Source organism: Bubalus kerabau, chromosome 15, assembly GCF_029407905.1.
Source record: "Bubalus kerabau isolate K-KA32 ecotype Philippines breed swamp buffalo chromosome 15, PCC_UOA_SB_1v2, whole genome shotgun sequence".
Taxonomy (NCBI): Eukaryota; Metazoa; Chordata; class Mammalia; order Artiodactyla; family Bovidae; genus Bubalus; species Bubalus kerabau.
This window is the reverse complement of record NC_073638.1, coordinates 47,157,097-47,172,090: the sequence shown is the minus strand read 5'-3', so window position 1 is coordinate 47,172,090 and position 14,994 is coordinate 47,157,097. Positions and strand designations below refer to the sequence as shown.

At 42.3% G+C, this 14,994-nt stretch overlaps 2 protein-coding genes across 2 annotated transcripts; both read right to left on the bottom strand.

Annotated features, from left to right (window-relative positions):
• LOC129628139 (olfactory receptor 56A4-like) lies at positions 1 to 942 on the bottom strand. The gene has a single exon (XM_055547569.1). It carries the CDS (start codon positions 940 to 942, stop codon positions 1 to 3), a length of 942 nt encoding a protein of 313 aa, XP_055403544.1.
• A 7,143-nt stretch (positions 943 to 8,085) lies between these two features.
• LOC129628138 (olfactory receptor 56A4) lies at positions 8,086 to 9,039 on the bottom strand. The gene has a single exon (XM_055547568.1). The coding sequence runs from the start codon at positions 9,025 to 9,027 to the stop codon at positions 8,086 to 8,088; it is 942 nt and encodes a 313-aa protein (XP_055403543.1). The 5' UTR covers positions 9,028 to 9,039.
• Positions 9,040 to 14,994: the final 5,955 nt, after the last annotated feature.

Here is a 14,994-nt window from a genome sequence, read left to right as displayed (position 1 = left end):
TTATAACCTCCTGAGCAGTTTCTGGATTCCCTGCTTGATCTCTTTGGTTCTCACACCATAAACAATGGGGTTCAGAGCTGGAGGGATGAGGTGGTGCAGGATATTGAGCAGGATGGGGATATCTGGGGGAATCTTCTTCCTGGCCAGGTTAGTGATGACCAGGACCAGCAGGACTGTGCTGAAGAAGAGGATGAGGATGAAGTGGGAACCACAGGTGCTCAGGGCCTTGGCAGCAGCTCCCTCAGCTTTAATCCTTAGCACAGCTTTCAGGATAAAAGAGTAGGAGAGAATGATAAGGATGAGGTCAGAGCCCAGTAGGGTCCAGCCTGCCACAAACTGGTAGAGCCGATTGAAGGTGATGTCATCACAGGAGAGTTTGGACACAGACAAGTTAGTGCAGATGCAGTTCTTGATGATGTTCTCCGCACAGTATCTCAGTCTGGAGGAAAGTATGGGGATAGGCATAGTAAGAAGGCCATTCCGGGCCACAACAAAAATGGCAGCCCTAGCTACAAAATGGTCAGTGATAATGGACGGGTACCTTAGTGGGTGGCAGATGGCCACATAGCGGTCATAGGCCATGACCATGAATGTGCAGGACTCCATGGTTAGGAAGCTATTCATGATGAACATCTGGAAGAAGCAGCCTGAGAAACTGATGGCTTTATTGTCAAGCCAGAAGATGGCCAGGACCTTGGGGATGACAGTGAGGCAGAGTACCATGTCCAGCAGGGAGAGGAGGCTGAGCAGGTAGTACATGGGCTCGTGCAGAGAGGCCTCCAGCCGGATGGTGACCAGAAGGGTGGCATTGGCCCCTATGGCCAGAAGAAAGAGGAGAGTGAGGGGCAGGGACAGCCAGTGCTGCCAGCTCTGGTAGTTAGGGAAGCACATGAGGAGGAATTCGGAGGCTGGAGCAGCCGTGTAGTTGCTGGGTAATCCCATGTAATCCTGATCACAACTGACTCTTTGGAAAACCTGAAAGACAAGAGTAAACCCATTCCGACAACATGACTACCTATGGGAAAGTAACTTATTTTCCAAAGAACCACTGAAAAATTATAATAGTTAAGTGAGTATTTTATAAGTATAAGCACATCACATTTTTTAGCACATCACTTTTTAAATATAAACCCATTTATTCTATTAAAATTCTACAAATAAAATGATAGTAAAATGACCATATTTCCACTTTAGCTTGAATAATTCCCATTTATACCCCTTCTCACTGGTCACCTTTTCCCAACTTCTGAATCTTAAATCTGAATTTACAGCTGAAGCTCTTAGCCACTAAAATTTCTGCCTCTATTTACAAAAACACTTACATAGGCCTTGATGCTGGATCAGCATAGGCCCCATGAATGCCTATTCTTGTCCTTCCAGCAAGAGAGGACAATACAGCCAAAGCAGAAATCAGGCCTATGTGCCTCACCAGAAAATACCAGACTTTAGAATTATGACTATCATTTTACAGAAAATAGTACCTTAAAGAGTTCTAAAAAGAAAAATTTTGCAATAAGAATGTATGGAAAAGTCTCCTAATGCAAGCAGTTGAGAGAAGAAAAAGAAATTGTAGGCGTTGATGCACGTGCATGCTAAGTACTTCAGTCGTGTCTGACTCTTTGTGACCCCATGGACTGCAGTACTCCAGTCTCCTCTGTCCAAGGGATTCTCCAGGCAAGAATACTGGAGTGGGTCGCCACGCCCACCTCCAGGGGATTTTCCCAACCCAAAGATGGAGCCCAGGTCTTCTGCGGCTCCTGCATTGCAGGTGGATTCTTCACTGCTGAGCAACCAGGGAAGCCCCTTAGAGTCAACAGTTTGGGTTTAAAGGTACTATTATAGGAGTGAGTGATAGCAGCACGTGCTGTATTTATCTGACCACACATGGATTCCCCATCATTCACAAACACAGATAAACAGATTCCCATGTGTTCCTGGCCAGGTACACTATAACCACTTATGAATAAATCTAAGATACTTATGAGATCACCTTATAAATGGTTGTCATACTAAAACTTAGAACATTGGTTGATGGGCCCCAGGACATTTTGTTGTTTTTTTGTTTGTTTGTTTGGCTGTACCACACAGCATGCAGGTGTCCAGGGGTGTAATTATGTAATTCTCTGTCCAGGGATGAAAGCTGCATCTCCTACAGTAAGCACAGAGTCTTAACCATTGAATGGCCAGGGAAGTCCCTGTTTTTAATACTCTGAGGAATCCCAAACTCAGCCAATTTTTATCAACAATGGCAGTGGTCCTAATGAGTTTTGGACCCTCCTAGACTCAACTTCCTTCTCTTTTCTGAGAAAGTAGAAGCCTGTTCCTCCAAACTAAGAAGTAAGTGTGAATATCTGATGGCAAATTTCAAAGTTGGAAGAAATGAATTTGCTCTTTTGTTTTGCCTCATATGTTATCACTTTCCAGACCACCTATAGCAGCACTTCTAATAGAAATACAATGTGAGCCACATGCACAATTTTAAATTTCTAGTAGCCAGCTTGAAAAATTTAAAGGAAACATGTGAAGTTAATTTTAATAATATGTTATTTTACTCAAAATATCCAAAATATTATTACTTTAACATGTAATCAATATAAGAAACTGTTAAAGAGCTGTTTTACATTCTTTGTTTTTTGTATGAAATGTTTAAAATTAAGTGTTCATTTTACACTCACAGCACATGTCAATTCTGACTGGGCACTGGCTACTGGATTGGACATCAATGTCTAGAGTTTGGGGAAAACTGTATGTTTCTCTCTCTCTCTCTCTCTCTCTTTTTTTTCTTTTTTTGCTTGAACTACGGTTTGCTCTTGGTGTTGGTCACATGGCATTTATGGTTCCTGGATTATATATGGGAACTTTTTTCATTTGGTTCTATTTCTGGGTTAGCTCAAAATTATAGCTTTTATTTTCTTTTTCAGTACACCCCATCAAGTTTCCTTTAGAGATTTCCTAGCAAAGTGATCCTTCAGCTTCATGATGGGAACACCTCCTTTAGGACAGAGATAATCCACACCTCCAGAGCTCTCACCTTAGATAAAACAGACATACCAGAGACTAGGGCTTCCCAGCAACCCTAACCTCCCTGACTCAGACTAGATATCAACTTCCTCCCATCCTCCCTAAACCAGTGATGTTATTTCATTTTTTTAGAATCAATGTCACTATTCAGTAAAGAATGTCAAAATGTCCAGATATCTCTGAATCTGGTCCTAGGAACACCATTCTTTCACATAAGATATATTTGGAAGCTGGAACTAGGTTTTGTTAACAAAACATGGCAAAAGAGCTAAGGTTCAAAAAGTAGAATTGGAACCTTAAAACAGCTATAACTTCAGATATAAATCAAGATAGAAACTCTTTATTGTGTTCGTCAACCCATACAAACTTACCAGATTCCAATTACCTTAAGGAAATAAATATATTTCTATAAACTCATCTGCTTTGTTTCCAGTTGGTTGTTGTGTTCTTTTCCCTGGATCAGTGAACTGAAAATATTGACTCTGCACACAGTGTCAAGTCCTCTGGAGAGCATGAAGGCTCGAGCAATAGAAAAGTTCTTCTGTCTTAGCTAGAGAAGTAGGAAAAAGCACTGGAGGACACAGCAGAATGAAATAGGAAGGCAAGGCAGGGGAAATCAAGGCAGCTGAGATTACTGGTACTTTCTCTTCTGGTGCTTCTAGAGCAATCTTCAAGAGCAGGGGCCGAATTACAGTTGAAAATATAAACTCTTGCTCCCTAGTTGCCACAGGAAATAATGAATGTATAAATTTAGTTCAAGAACACTTACTCAGACATCTCAGTGGATAATACACAGCTTACACTAGAAACACTTTGCTCCCATTTGAAAGCTGTGATGCACCACATTTTTGCAAAGTGGTAGACTGATTATGCAGAACCAGACCTGCTTTAGTTCTACTACAAGAATTTCTTCTCTCTGTTTATATTGAATACCTGAAGTTCTACATGCCTCACCATTCCCATCTTAATGATCTTCCCAGATACAAACCAGACCTACCAGCTTGAGCAGACTGAACTGTGAGCTGCTGTTATTTATGACTGCTTGCTGCACCTTCTAGTCCAGCCCTCTGGAGGATCCAGAGTCTATTTTTATCTCCAAGAACTCTTCTCTGTCCCTTTTTTCCCACAGCCCACAGTGGGGCTAAGACCATTTTAGACATCTGAACCTAGAGCATAGGCACATTTCTTGTGAAAGGAAGGAGAGGAGGAGAAAAAGAAAGTGGTGAAGGAGGAATGGGGTAAAAGGAGGGGGAGAACATGGACTGGAGAAAACACACACATAAAAAAATTCAATGTGGGAGTTGTGACGAATAGGTAGAGAGTTGAACCAGGAAGACTTGTGGGGAAACTGGGGCAGTCTACATAAGGAGTATAAATGTTTGAAAAACAAATATTCAAGACTGAAGACAGAGAGAAATTTATTTCAGACATTAAGTGTACTCTTAGAAAAGTTACATTTAGATGAGGATTTAACTTTGTTGTCATTGTTCAGTCACTAAGTCATGTCCAACTCTTTGTGTCCCTATGGACTGCAGCACACCAAGCTTCCCTATCTTTCACTATCTCTCAGAGTTTGCTCAAACTCATGTCCATTGAGTCGGAATATTATCCTTTAAAGAGGGTCATTTCCTCTTATGCACTCTGATTATGGTGAGTGCATGCAAATGGGCATAAAGTGTAATGTGCTTCAGATGTATTACTTTCCCTTATTACCTACTGTACAGTGGCTTAAATGGAAGTTCAGTTCAGTTCAGTCGCTCAGTCATGTCTGACTCTTTGCGACCCCATGAATCGCAGCACGCCAGGCCTCCCTGTCCATCACCAACTCCCAGAGTTCACCCAGACTCACGTCCATCGAGTGAGTGATGCCATCCAGCCATCTCATCCTCTGTCGTCCCCTTCTCCTCCTGCCCCCAATCCCTCCCAGCATCACAGTCTTTTCCAGTGAGTCAACTCTTTGCATGAGGTGGCCAAAGTACTGGAGTTTCAGCTTTAGCATCATTCCTTCCAAAGAAATCCCAGGGCTGATCTCCTTCAGAATGGACTGGTTGGATCTCCTTGCAGTCCAAGGGACTCTCAAGAGTCTTCTCCAATACCACAATTCAAAGGCATCAATTCTTCGGCGCTCAGCCTTCTTCACAGTCCAACTCTCACATCCATACATGACCACAGGAAAAACCATAGCCTTGACTAGACGGACCTTTGTTGGCAAAGTAATGTCTCTGCTTTTGAATATGCTATCTAGGTTGGTCATAACTTTCCTTCCAAGGAGTAAGCGTCTTTAATTTCATGGGTGCAGTCACCATCTGCAGTGATTTTGGAGCCAAAAAAAATAAAGTCTGACACTGTTTCCACTGTTTCCCCATCTATTTCCCATGAAGTGATGGGACCAGATGCCATGATCTTCGTTTTCTGAATGGAAGTAGGAAAGGACAAATGAAGTATTTAGTATTAATGATAGGACAATAAGGGCATTAAAATCTGACTCACTCACTGGGTTGGAGAAGGCAATGGCAACCCACTCCAGTACTCTTGCCTGGAAAATCCCATGGAGGGAGGAGCCTGGTGGGCTGCAGTCCATGGGGTCGCTAAGAGTCGGACACGACTGAGTGACTTCACTTTCACTTTTCACTTTCATGCATTGGAGAAGGAAATGGCATCTCACTCCAGTGTTCTTGCCTGAAGAATCCCAGAGATGGGGAAGCCTGGTGGGCTGCTGTCTGTGGGGTTGCACAGAGTCGGACACAACTGAAGCAAATTAGCAGCAGCAGCAGCAGCACTCACTGGGTGACTATAAGCTTCATCTGAATACATGCAGAAACAAAAGGGAAATGCCTTAGAAAGCTTCTGGGTACCAGCAAGAGGAGTGAGGGAGCTGGAGATGATGCTGAGACACAATCTGTCTTTCCCACCTTACCTGAATTCCAGGACTATGTTTGCAACTGTGTATTTCAGGTGACGGAGTATAGCTGGACAAGATACTATGTCTCATACTGTGAACCTAACTCTACGTCTTCTGAAGGGAACCTTGGGTTGGATATCAGCTTCATCCCATCTGACAATGCTAGTACTGACCATAAGTAAAGCTTAGGGGTAGAGATAACCCTGCTATACTTTATTCTTCCAACTCTGCACCTCTTTCTGAACAGAAACTGGGATCCCAGGGGCATCTGCTACTACCTGGTTAATGTGTTGTCAGCATGCCAGAATCAAAAATCCTCACTCAGGAAGAGTCTAAACTAGGAAGGATAATCAATCAAAGAAAGGAGAAATCATGACAGACAGGATGGAGGCAGACAAAGGTGATAACAACAATGAATGATACCATCACTCTTTTCTACTGAGAATATTTCAGAAGCAAAGAATAACATCTTAACAGCTTTTCTCAGAGGAAGCACCAAGTCATAGATGGTTCTGAGAAAAGATGCAGGAGCTATTCTTCCCTAAGAAGGAAAATTAGAGTAAATTAAGGAGTCCATGGGATCTGAAGAAAACATGATATATAGCATTATGAGCTCTATTTATCTCTTTGGTTATTTTATAGATAAACTGATAGTTATACTCTTCTGTACTGCTCTAGGCAGGGGTTGCAAAGCTGTCAAGTATCTACACACTGTGTAGCCATAAGTCAGTAAGATAATTTACTAAGATAGCTGCCTAGGTCTGGTGAAAGCAGATTGCTGTTTCATGATTGGTGCATCAGAGCCTGTTTTGATCCCTTGACTATACCAGATGGGAAAGTGGAGAGAACTGGGGGCACCAAGTAACACTAGAAGCCAGAGAGCTTCAAAATGTATGAGTACTGGAGTGATACCATAGCCACTTATAACCAGAGACTGTCTCTTGGAATTCAAGAAGATATGCTTGTAGGAAGCCTCATGGCGTATTCAGACTGAAATAGATATGAATATAGTATGCTCAATTCATAGTTTTAAGTGGCATTCAATGTTTTGGGGTCCAGTGGTTTGAGCCTTCATGTAAGTAAAATTTTCTCAAGAGAATAAACTAGTGGTAGAAATGACTGTAGGGACAGAGGAGCACTAAAATGGCATGGATATCTTCTACCCCAAGGTAAATGGGATGTATGATAATGATTTTCCTCCTATTCAGAGTGCAACAGGAAGCAGTGTGCTTAGGAAAATGGTAATAAGTAACCACCCATTTAATGTCTACACAATTTAATGTATGTACATGCAAAGTGGGCTTCCCTGGAGGCTCAGTGGTAAAGAATCACCTGCAATGCAGGAGACAAGGTTCCATCCCTGGGTTGGGAAGACCTCCTGGAGAAGGAAATGGCAACCCACTCCAGTACTCTTGTCTGGGAAATCCCAGGGACAGAGGAGTCTGGCGGGTTACAGTTCATAGGGTTGCAAAGAGTCAGATTTGACTTCGTGACTAAACAACGACAATAACATGCAGAGTACTAAACAAAATGTTCACACTTACTCATTCTGCAAAATGATGGTTAAAAAAAAAATGGAGACATTGCACAGATGGAAAATTTTATCAAGTCCAAAATGATCTGAGGAGCCGGAAGATGTCACCTCTGCCACAAGTGCCAGAGAAGAATGTCAGGGATGCTCAGGGCAAAGCTCTTAACACTGAGAGTCAGAGTAATGTCTATAGTCTAGCCCAATCAACCCTTCACAATGCAGAAGTCTTGTAGGGCTCTATCAGGTTGAAACTGGAGACAGGGAAGGTTTCCACATCCTTTGTAAATCAGGGGGCAGCAGACCTTTTTAAGGTTATCATATATATTCTGTGTCTTTAGTGGTCAAACACTCCTAATCTAATCCTACGCCATTGACTAAGGCTTGCCATGCCTCTCGTTTAAGGATTCTGCCAAGAAAAATTCCCCAAAATATGTAACAAAGAAAGAATTCTTTTGAAGCAATAGGAAACAAAAATTAATGGAGGAATGTTTTCATTCTTATCTAAGATATTAAGGCAAAGAAAAATCAGAATTCATTTCAGAATTAAAAAGTGAAATTCCCTTTCCAGTATACAAATAATTCCTGACTTTCTTTAACAATTCTAGGAGTTGGATCTGATTCTTTTTACCCCTTATAACCTCCTGAGCCATTTCTGGATTCCCTGCTTGATCTCCTTGGTTCTCACACCATAAACTATGGGGTTCAGAGCTGGAGGGATGAGGTGGTGCAAGATGTTGAGCAGGATGGGGACATCGGGGGGAATCCTCTTCCTGGCCAGGTTAGTGATGACCAGGACCAGCAGGACTGTGCTGAAGAAGAGGATGAGGATGAAGTGGGAACCACAGGTGCTCAGGGCCTTGGCAGCAGCTCCCTCAGCTTTAATCCTTAGCACAGCTTTCAGGATAAAAGAGTAGGAGAGAATGATAAGGATGAGGTCAGAGCCCAGTAGGGTCCAGCCTGCCACAAACTGGTAGAGCCGATTGAAGGTGATGTCATCACAGGAGAGTTTGGACACAGACAGGTTAGTGCAGATGCAGTTCTTGATGATGTTCTCTGCACAGTATCTGAGTCTGGCAGAAAGGATTGGAACAGGGAGAAAAAAGAGGCCATTCCGGGCCACCACAAAGATGGCAGCCCTAGCTACAAATTGGTCAGTGATGATGGAGGGGTATCGTAGTGGGTGGCAGATGGCCACATAGCGGTCATAGGCCATGACCATGAATGTGCAGGACTCCATGGCAAGGAAGCAATTCATGATGAACATTTGGAGGAAGCAGCCTGAGAAGCTGATGGACCTGAGGTCAAACCAGAAGATGGCCAGGACCTTGGGGATAACGGTGAGACAGAGTACCATGTCCAGCAGGGAGAGGAGGCTGAGTAGGTAGTACACGGGCTCGTGCAGAGAGGCCTCCAGCCGGATGGTGATCAGGAGGGTGGCGTTGGCCCCCATGGCCAGGACGAAGAGGAGACTGAGGGGCAGGGACAGCCAGTGCTGCCAGCTCTGGTAGTTAGGGAAGCAGATGAGGAGGAATTCAGAGACTGGGGGAGTGGAGTAGTTGCTGTATGATATCATGTAATGTTTTCTGATCACATTGAAAATTCAGTCCTTAAAATGTAAGACAGAATATATTACCACAGAAAGTATGCATTCTAGATATGCTCTTAACCTGTCCCAATGAAGTTTTCAAACCATCATCAATCATTGCTGACATTTAACTGAACAAACTTTATGCTATATTATGCTAAATGTTTATATTCATTAACTCATATCATCCTTTTAAAAGCACTTAAGTGTAATTAATATTGTTATTCTAACTTTGCAGATAATGAAAGTGTACAGATAAAGGGGAGCAAGATAGTTTGATCAGAATTTAAAAGTTAGTATGTGAAGCCAGGACTGAGAACCAAGGAATCTGACTCTAGAGCTCTTTCACAATATTTAGCCTCAATAAGCACAGTTTAATTAAGGTTTTGCTTCCCTCAGAGTTTAGAAGGGACAGCCATACAGAGGGCTCTGTTCAGCTGACCACATGGAAGTCTTAGAAAAGCCCAGCCATTTCTGTACAATTGGACAGGGACTGACTTCAGGATTCTTTATCTTCGTAAAAGATTAGAGGCAAATATTCCTTGACCCCACCCAAGGAGAATATGTTCTTCCAACCTCAAAGAGGATTTTACTTCAAGGCATAATGTTCATCATTCTCTTACTGGATTATTTGCTGCTATTTCTCTTTGTGAAATTTGAAGAGTGCTTTCTTTGGCTTGAGTCCTTTAGAAAAGACTGTGAATTTCCTATCCTAGTGACAGAGACAGTCAGTATTGAGGGATACCAAGAGGTTATCAGTATTGAGGGATACCAGGAGGTTACCAAAAGTAAAATAGAAAACTAGTTAGTGAGTGAGTTTTAGGCATATTAACTTCAATAGGAATTCATATACCTTGTTAGCAAAATTATCTGTGATTTCTTGTGGCCGGACCCAATGATCCCAGCATTTGGAATCTGTTCTGTAAACTTATCTGCTTTGATTCCATTTGTTTCTTGGATTGGGTACTGTCTTATCCCCCTCACTGCTAAACAGAGATCAGGGTGAACCAAATACTAAGAAGGCTGACAACAATGAATGCAGGAACAAAGAACAGGAAAGAGCCAGAGAATCATGGCAGGATGAAGGCAGGAGCCCAGGCGGTATATAATCAACATAGTTGAGGTTCTTAATGATGCTTATGAGTACTATCTGACAAGTCTCATGCAGGAGGGTGAAGTGTGTGCAAGGAGGTATCAGACTTTTGCTGTCAGATAAGAATTGGAAAAAGGACTTTCACTTTGAATGTCTCAGACTTCCCAAATGCAGATTTTATCAATATAACCCATACACACACACACATACACACACACACACACACACACACACACACACACACACAATTTCTACCCATTGTAGGGCTTTTAAGACAAACCAGGATTCTGGGATTAAAACAGCAATAGGGAAAATTATGTATCAACTCTGTCCTGTATTCCCATTTGTGATTAAGAAAATTACCCTATGTGAATCAGAGAAATAAGAAGAATAGTAAACATATCCACCTTTCCTGAAAAGGCTTCTCCTTTCCAATAACTTCAAGTTCTGAATCCTCAGAGTGGCTTGATCTATTTGAACAAATGAGAAAGAGTCAGTGCCTTCTCAGTACTTGGTCTTATCATAAAGCATACAAATGTATAACATGGATTAAGGAAAAACAGTTATCTTCTGAGAGCTTAATTAATAGAGGAAAATTAACCTACCAATACTTACAATACAGTATAGTTGTGGCTCTAGTAAAGATGATCTTACAAACAACTGGAAAGAGAAGTACAGATGAATGAAACAATGTGTTATGCTTGAAATGTGGACCTTAGATGGAAAGGAATTCCAATTCTGGCTTTTATACTCATTGTACCACCCTGACAGCTATTTAAACTCTTTGGTACCTAGTTTTCTCATTTATAAAACAGATAAATGATATTTAGCTTCAGTGTTTTTGGGGGGACAAAAAGGATCATTTCCTGAGATTCTGTTAGCCCAGGGATATGACAAGCTAAGAGCATCAGAACAGGAAACAAAAAGGGATAACATTCACCTGGAGAGAGGAGAGGGTCACTCTTATAGGTAATGGCAAGAGAAGAAATGTCTGCCTAGGTGGACTCAGTAATAAATAATGATGGGGTTTTCTGGGCTGGTAGATCCCAATTTCTTTGGGGAGAGGAAATGGGAGAGAAGAGCGTCAGGAGACAAAGTTTACAGGCATGAAGGAGCATATGCCGCCATTCACAGCCCACCTGGCAATAGGCATTGTCAGGTACATCCTAAGGAATCAACAGAGAATTTGACACAGGGAAGTGCCGTGCTACAGATGGGACAAAGGAGACTTGCACACAAGCCTTTTAGAGAATCCTGAATAGTTCAAAGGAAACATGATCAAGATCTGAACACAGGCATGTAGGTGGAGAAGAAACGATGTATTAGAGGGATGAGGAGGACTCTTGAATTTGGTGTACGAAAAGACGAGATGCAGGGAGACTAGAGTTAAGAACATCACCAAAAGTCTTTTAAGTGACACGGGAAAGAAATGTCCCTTTCAGACCTCCAATAACACTGATATAGTATAGCAATATACTTTCAGCTCCATCTTATAGTCTCTTTTAAATTCCTTAGTAGCTGGAACCATTTTTTTTCTCTATATATGTATTCTCCTCATTGAAAGTAAGGCCTTTTATTCTAAGAAGTGAGGACTTGTTGGCCATCTAGGGCGTAGATTTGATTGCCAATATTCCAATTCCATTAGTTTTTACTCACAGGCTGATATTTATAAAGGAGTGGCTGCTGTGATTCTTTGTTCCAGGTGCTAACAAAGAAAACATGTTCTCTGACCATTATATATTGAATCTGGAAAGGTCAGATAAGTCTTAAATAACCAAAAATATAATAGGGTATCCAAGCCCAGAAATGGCTGCCTAGAAAAAGGAATGATCATCTTGGCTCACAGATGGATTTAGACTAGGTCGGAAATAAAAATCCTGACCCAGCCAGGCACACAGCCTTGGTCTCCCAGCCATGATATGGGTGAAGGGCTTTGAGCCTAGAGTTGTTTGAAGCCCATATACATTGTATGGCCACAGGATCTAAGTAGCTTCACAGGATCAACATCTACACTAGGCCCTATTGAAAGCATTCCATCTCCTTTTTATTCCTGGACTCGCCTCCTTTCCTCATTGCCTCCTTCCTCACATTTTCCTGGCCCCAGCTTGGACTTACCACCTCCAGAAGTTTGCACTGCTGCTGCTTCTGGTTGTTGAGGAAAGTACCTGAACTGGCCCTTCCAAAGGCTCTACAGGCCGATTTTACGGGCTCTAGCTTCACTGTGCCCCTTCCATCCTCATTGCTCACAGGGGTTGGTCCCCTTGTCAGACACCTGTACCCCAAGGCCCTGTGGTCTATTTCCCAATAGAGTGTATTAATTCAGCACTGTGAACAGAGTGAGAGAGAGAGATCAAAAGCTCTTGGGGAATCTGAATAAAGAAAAAGAAACCCCAAGAAAAGAAGTGTAAGAAAACTGAGGGATGAGAACCTTCTCAGAAAAAAATTTCTATAGTTGCACCTCTGGGGAAAGGACAGAATAAATTACCCTCAGCAATGGTAAGCCTGTGTAGGGAGGTGACAGAGGAGCACCCCCAGCGATCAAAAGAGCAGGGATCTCAGAGGAGCATGGACCACAGGCAACCGTGGGGGCCAGGAAGCACTTTCCATGTGTCCCATCTCATGTGATGGGAGGATCAGTGGTTTGGATCCAAGCAAGTAGCTGGGAGTGGCCCTCTTTACAAGTGGACTCATGTCCAGGATTTCACCTTCATGACTGTTCTTTGTCTGAACTGACACTATGGTTGTAGGAAATGCTACTGTTAACAATACACATCTTATACAGAGCAACACTTAACATTGCTTTCTTGGGAAAACAAGAGGGATTGCCACCAGTACAGCCACCACTCTGAACTGAAAATCAGACCTAAAAATAGCCTCTCCTGTGAAGGTCTTCATATGCTTCTTAGGAAAGGGACACTCAGGCTAAATGTAGGACCTTGTGCACAGGAATCACAGAGAGGAGTCCAGGTGGAGTCTGTTCTAGGTCTCACACGCTCCTACACACAACTGCTGGAGAAGGAGATATCAGGGCAGGAAAAAAAAAAAGGAGCAGAGAAAAAGAGGAGAGGAAGATAGGGAAAAAAAAAGGGAAGGGAGAGAAGGAGAGAGGAAGAGGGGAGATTATTAAGGAAACATCAGATCAGATCAGATCAGTCGCTCAGTCGTGTCCGACTCTTTGCGACCCCATGAATCGCAGCACGCCAGGCCTCCCTGTCCATCACCAACTTCCAGAGTTCACTGAGACTCATGTCCATCGAGTCAGTGATGCCATCCAGCCATCTCATCCTCTGTTGTCCCCTTCTCCTCCTGCCCCCAATCCCTCCCAGCATCAGAGTCCTTTCCAATGAGTCAACTCTTCGAATGACAAAGCTATTGAATGATTGTAGTTAATGTTTTTATGTATACAATTGAATTTACAAAATCATACAGCTAAAAAAATGATTTTGTCCATGCTTGTGAGAAAATTAAACTAAAATATGGCAGGTTTAAATTATCTACCCAATTCATATAGCTAACCATAGCCTAGGCAGGATAATAAAGGTGACTTCCAAATATTAAAATTCAAGTCTCTTTAGAAAAAAGTGAGTGTCAGGAGGTTCTTTCTCAAGAGTATATGGCACATTGATCATTCCACCAACTCAGTGAAGAGCAGGAAGAATGAGGCATGGTGATCACTATATTGTGTTTATTATTTGGTAAAGTATGCAATCCATTTGGCTGAGGGAAAAAGATTGGTGCAAAAGAAAATCAAATTTATGATTCTAAGCAAGGCAGAATTTACCCCACAGCAGGAAAAAGAAATGAAAAGTTATAGTCTCAAGAATATCTTCTAGCTGATACTAGTCAGCTGGATAATGTAGTACAGAGCTCTCAGACTTCTCTCAAGTAATCAACGTACCTAGGAAGTCAGGGAGCCTGCACCCACCTCACCTGTGAGGAAACAAGACACATGGACCCAAAAATGTCCCTCTTTTGGCTCAGTCTGCAGACAAATCAATACTTACTTTTACAGGAGTGATCATAGGTCTTCGGAAACTCTCAGCCTATTTTTCAAACAGGGCACAGTTCTTAATTCTATTATAAACATCCAAGTATAGAACAGTCTTATGGACTCTGTGGGAGAGGGAGAGGGTGGGAAGATTTGGGAGAATGGCATTGAAACATGTAAAATATCATGTATGAAATGAGTTGCCAGTCCAGGTTCGATGCACGAAACTGGATGCTTGGGGCTGGTGCACTGGGACGACCCAGAGGGATGGAATGGGGAGGGAGGAGGGAGGAGGGTTCAGGATGGGGAACACATGTATACCTGTGGCGGATTCATTTTGATATTTGGCAAAACTAATACAGTTATGTAAAGTTTAAAAATAAAAAAAATAAATAAATAAAAAATAAATAAATAAACATCCAAGTAAATGCAACAAATTCAGTGACTTTGTTGAGGAAATCCATCAAGGTCTGTCTTCCCTACATATAAACACCTCTAGTTCCCCTTCCCAGTTAGGTCCCAACAACAGTGTCTCCTGAGAGAAAACAAACTACATGAACTCAAAGACTGAGCAGAAAATCATCATTTAATTAAATGTTGAACTCCTGAGGTAACCATGGCAGAATGGCAAGGAAGGTCTCAGGAGAATATTTAGATGGTCCTGAGCTGGGAGCTGGGTCTGGGGAGGGATTCAGATCTCTGCACCACATCCATTGGACTTCTATCCCTGGCATGCAGCTTACCTATGCTCCACCCAGTGCCTTCTCTTCCTTCCTACTACAGGTGATGGGGATGACAGAAAACCATGGAAGAGATCTAAGTGTGTCCCTCTGCTTCTCTCTCTTATGTCTAAAATAAAACATGGATAATTACT

Bases quoted from the DNA above. Each gene is read 5' to 3' on its own strand.
- LOC129628139 (XM_055547569.1), bottom strand. From the start codon at position 942: ATGGGATTACCCAGCAACTACACGGCTGCTCCAGCCTCCGAATTCCTC.
- LOC129628138 (XM_055547568.1), bottom strand. From the start codon at position 9,027: ATGATATCATACAGCAACTACTCCACTCCCCCAGTCTCTGAATTCCTC.